The 5,465-nt window shown below is 39.5% G+C and overlaps 1 protein-coding gene across 1 annotated transcript in view; it reads left to right on the forward strand.

Annotated features, from left to right (window-relative positions):
• The first annotated feature begins 1,803 nt into the window (after positions 1–1,803).
• The window catches only part of LOC104949506 (serine/threonine-protein kinase SBK1), a 4,508-nt gene continuing 846 nt past the window's right edge, over positions 1,804–5,465 (forward strand). Inside the window, exons 1-2 of the mRNA XM_010775870.1 lie at positions 1,804–1,984; positions 2,757–2,959. Of these exons, the coding sequence (XP_010774172.1) occupies positions 1,822–1,984; positions 2,757–2,959 (366 nt within the window). The 5' untranslated portion in view covers positions 1,804–1,821. The remainder of the gene's footprint in view (positions 1,985–2,756; positions 2,960–5,465) is intronic.

Genomic DNA, 5,465 nt, shown 5'->3' on the forward strand with positions numbered 1-5,465 from the left:
AAAGTTCAGACCGAGCCAAAGCTACTACAAACTCCAAATATACTTATGTTGCTGTGTTAGCAAAGCGCTACCTGGCTGTATCTGCTAACTCTGTCCCTAGCGAGAGGGTGTTCTCCACAGCAGGAGACATTGTTAGTGCCAGCAGATCTGCCCTTTCGGCAAGCAATGTGGACAAGTTAATTTTTCTTTAAAAAAAAATGAAAATACAATGACATGTCAAACTGGCTGCTTAGGTACCCCCCTTTTATATGTTTGTGTTATGTGTAACGTTGCTGCCTTCTAGGCCAGTTCAGCATTGCAAATGAGATTCTATCATAAATAAAAAATAAAAATGTTTATGTTTTAGGTAGACCTTTCTCCCTCATGGTGACACTTTTATATTGGGTTTATGCTTTCATTTATTTATAGTTGAGGGTCTGAGCTCTCTTAATTCCGTTACCGGGCCCGGGTACAGGAGGGGTAATATGGTTATTATTATATATCCATGTGTAATATGAGCGTTGTGGTTCAACCAATCTAAAGCACTTTCTGAAGCAGTCACGTGGTATAGACAGGCAGCGAGGCTTCGTTTGTCATCGATGACATCACTGACCCAAAACGATACAAGCCTCGATACAAGCTTCAAAAAAAGCTTCCGGGATTACTCGACACACACTCCGAAGCCTCTGCGCAATACGTAACATCACTAGTAAAAAGGCTAGAAGTAAGTCTTTGCCATCAAAGTAAGACCTGGATTGAGTTTAGGAGACTTTTGATGGACCCCTAATGTAAATGTGTTCCCTAATTTTCAACCAAAATTGGTTTCGGAATCATTTAAAGCTCAGAAAAGAAGTGTAAAAAGGTTAAATTGCAGAGCTCCTGGCTGAAAATATCTGCTGAAATGAGGTGTACATTATATGGCAGAAGGGTCAGAATGTCCTAGGTGTGCAATTCTCTACCGCTCTAAACCTTTTTAACCCTGCACTGTAACTTTTATCCATGTATTTATTTATTTTATTATCTTTTCTTTTTAATGACTGATTTTAAATGCCATTTTCTTAATGTCTTTCATTTTTTGTAAAGCACTTTGAATTGCCTTGTGTTGAAAGGTGCTATATAAATAAACTTGCCTTGACTTGCCTTGCCTTTTAGAAAGAGCAGGGTCATATTTGATTGGCCAAGAGGGAAAATTCACCAACAGGTGATCTGAATAACCTCCAATCAACTCAGGGGGAGAGGGACAAGCAGCTGAAATTATTTGGGAAAAGGGAAATAAAAAAGAACAACCCATAAATAAGGGACAAAGTAAATAAAGTAAATGTAGCCAATATAATGTTTTATCACCAACCCGGTACATAACATAACAGGAAAGTAGAATACATGCTAGAAAATTATTGTAGCCACATACATTATTAATTGAAAACCATTACATTTTTGACTTTTTAGGGATGGACTACACTCAAATGTAGTTTCAAAACACCACTTTTGCCAAAACTTCTCATTATTTCCTTTGACTAATATTTTTAACATTAAAAAAACAAATACACCTTAAAAAGCAAGAGGAGCAAAAATAGTTAACTTGGTTTAAACGCTTGTTCTTGTTTACAACTAAATAAATCCCCACTGTATGTCTTTAGATTTAGATTGGAAAAACACATACTAGCTATACTATATTATACTGTAATACAAATATGGATTGAACGGTATTTATTTTAAGTCATTATTTCCTGGACGATAGTTAATGTTGGAAAGGGACATAGTGAACTTTTCTATTTGCTATAGAACATTTCTGATTTGTAATAGCTGGTTTCTGTAACCCTAAGATTTGAGTAGTTTCTCCTGATGATTGAGCTGGGCCTGGCTGACGGCAGCCTGATTGACGAGCTGATGGAACTGACGGCACAGAGCCTGAGCCAGAGGGAGATCCAGGAACACTTCAACATCGTCAAGGAGATCGGCCGGGGGAAATATGGCAAAGTGTTGCTGGTCACACATCGCTTCAGGGGTTAGACTGCACTCTAATTTACAATCTCTTTCAATAGAGAGTAACCTTGTAGCAATTTCTTTCAACACCAATTACAGTAATATAATCCTGTCGAGAAAATTTTCACTTTCTTTCCCCCGTACATATGCATTGATTTGAATCTGTTGGATCTAAAAAGTAGGTGATGACTAGGAATTATTTTAGGGTTAGGGGTAGTTATTTGTTTAATTTCAATTTTAGGGTTAGGGTTATCAGCTCAGGGTTATGAGGTTAGGGCTAGCACTTTCATTAAGTTAACTAGGGGACTTGATTCCAACAGCGACCATTACAACATACACAAATAAATAACTTGCTAAATGTTCCAGTAAATGCAAATAAGTTGTCATTTATAGAGCAAAAAGGTTGGACTGGAGAGACTTTAAGGAACTTTAAAGAGAAATTAGAGTGAATAGAAGAGAGGTGGGAAAATCATTTGAATATAACATAAGGTGGGTGATGGCAGTCCTCTGACTAGGTGACCTGAGAGGACATAAGTCGAGCCAAAGTGTCGGTTTAGACAAGGACAGAGCAGAATGCAAAGCACGAGCTGGCATTAGGCTGGTTGGCTTAAGGCCTGGAAGCTTTCAATTAAAAATAACATTGGAAGGGGGGTTAGGAAGTGATCTCGGTGCAGCTTAAGGTTGTAGAAAATCCATACAGAAACTACTAAATATCAGCACTGCGTCCCTAACCCTAACCCTAAGACAAAGAAAATAAGCATGAACAATGATAATAATTGCCAAATTACTTGCAGGGACCCCCATGGCCTTGAAAGTGATGCCCAAAGCCTCGACTAATCTGCAGGGCTTTCTGCGAGAGTACTGCATCTCCTTACACCTGTCCTGCCACCCCTGCATCGTGGGCCTCTTCGGCATTGCCTTCCATTCTAATGAGCACTACTGCTTTGCCCAAGAACTTGTCATTGGGAGGGACCTGTTTGCTGTCATCCAGCCAAAGGTGAGTCAAACATTGGCAAGACACTAAGAGGAAAGCCATGCTAGCGGCTTTGTGAGGTTGCATTTAGGTACAGTGGGTTTAGAGATGAATGCTAATGTCAACATATTAACATGCTCACACTGTCTAAACTGACACGTTTTGGACAGATATAATGTGAACCATGTTCACCACTTTGTTTTAGTCTGTTTTAAGCTCACCGGTATTGACATGGTAATATTTGGCTAATGGGAAGGATTCATTTTTTACCTTTTTTCCAGTATTTGATCATGTATTACAGTAACTGTAATAATAAATAGTAGTTGGCTACTTTGTGATTGCAAATAAATTGTCGAGCGCTGTTCTCTGAACCAAAAGTAAGTCATTTTTTTAAAGGTCACATGTCATGGCCATTTCCACTGATCATAATTCCATTGTTGAGGTATACTAAAATAGAAAAATACTGTGCAATTTTCCAAACTCACATTGGTTTCGCATACAGCATCTCTGTAAAGTATGTGTATTCAGCAGTATTCACTTTCTCCACTAAACGGCTCGCTGCAGCTCCTCCCCTGTGATTTCCTTGTTTAACGATACACAGCCAAACACAGCCAAACTCAACCTGAACACACAAAAAGTCACAGTCGAAATAAAAACAATAAGTGTGGCTTGATATTGAGTAAGAAAAAGGTTTATAGGTCGATAAACGCTGTGAGAATTGGTCTGCATAGAGAATTTCGTGCGATCCCAACTGTCTGTTATCAGCCTGTAGCCAGGGAGCAGAAATCAGCAGGGCTGCATGCACTGAGTGTGTGTGTGTGGATTGGTCAATTTGGACCAATCAGCGGGGGCTTAACGTAACGGCTCCGCGGACGTAACGTAACGGCTCCGCGGATTGGCCCATTTAGTTCCGGGTACGTGCTTTCGTAAGCACGTACCCGGAAGAATCAAATGGATGATGACGTCATGATGACGTTTCACCAACGAGGCGTTTTGGGGAGGTATTTTCTGTTTTAGAGTTTTACTCGCTACAGGGTGTACTTTGAGGGTTTTGACTCTGCACACCGTTTACATGCAGAAAAACCTTCATAACACACAAGGGGACGGGTAATAACCGGAAAAGCATGACATGTGACCTTTAAAACAAATGCTCTGAGCCAATCTAATCAAATATTGTAGTTGAGTAATAGTACTGTTACTTTAAGACTAGAACCGCCAGAGGTCGCTGTATACCTAAAACTGCCAACGGGTCAAATTTACCCGCTATTGATTTTCAAGTTACAATGTTCTTTTATTTATCATACAAGAACAGTGAGTTTTGACCTATCTATCTATCTCTCTCTCTATCTATAAGGAACAAGTAGACAAAAGGCATTGCTATATCAACACGTCATGTTTACGCTGCATTTTCTATGAAGTAAATACCCGCTGGCGGATATAGGTATAAATGGCATTATCTTTGACGATTTTTTCAATCATACTTCATATTGACAACTTTTCACAACAGAGGGTGCTACACAACACACTTTCAGGAAAAGTCACGGACTGGGAGACATGAATATTGTATTGGAAAAAAAGTTACATACAATCAAAACACAGCTGCGGGTAAAATTGACCCGTTGGCGGTTCTAGTGTTAAAGGGTGTTTAATAAAGTAATAGTAAAGGTACTTGTATAATAAAAGGTACTTGAAGGTCCTTATTAGTAAAATGTTGATCAGTTAAAATGTACTGGGTAAACTTTACTGAGTTTGTATACACTAGTAAATCCAAAAACAGCAACATTAGCCCTGTAGTCCAAACCAACAATAAATATAATTGTTATGGACAGAACTTTGCCTTGCCATTATATTATATTATATCTGTCAAAAACAACATGTCAGTCTGAGCATGTTAATATGTGTAGCCTCACAAGAAAAGAGACAAAACTCAAACAATTGAATACAACTACTCAACAATAAATTCAAATTCTGTGGACACCGTGGTGGGCGCAACACGCGTTGTCATGCTTCAGTAACCTTCCACATATTATTAAATCAGCAGCAGAATAAATCCTGGAAAAGGCAGACAACTTGAAGCTGTTCAAACAATTCAAACTCCACAGCAGTGGCTTGGCCCAGTGGCATTGGCAGAAATCACTATGTTGGACGGCACAGAGAAAGTCAGGGCAACCTAGCCTATCCAATACCAATCATACCATCAGTTTTGAAACAGTTATTCATACAAGCCTTACTATCTATCAGAGGTAATGTTACAGGCACCAACAAGACAGCATTAACAGCATCATTAATCAAGGGTGTGGATAGTAGCACCAACATGCAAAGTTAAAAGGAGCATAGACCCAGAGTAAACCACCAATACTCACACAATGCCAAACTAAATGTATAAAACCATTATTTGCTTCTCATGCAGCCATGCAGACTCAAACTTGATGTAGGAAAGTCTGAACAGGGCTGCCCCTGCCCCACGCAAAGTTATGATACCCCTGGTTATGAGGGGGTGATGAGGCCCTCTGTGTCCCAAGCCGGGGGG

The sequence above is a fragment of the Notothenia coriiceps genome, unplaced genomic scaffold (genome assembly GCF_000735185.1).
Source record: "Notothenia coriiceps isolate Sejong01 unplaced genomic scaffold, NC01 NC01_scaffold00016297, whole genome shotgun sequence".
NCBI lineage: Eukaryota > Metazoa > Chordata > Actinopteri > Perciformes > Nototheniidae > Notothenia > Notothenia coriiceps.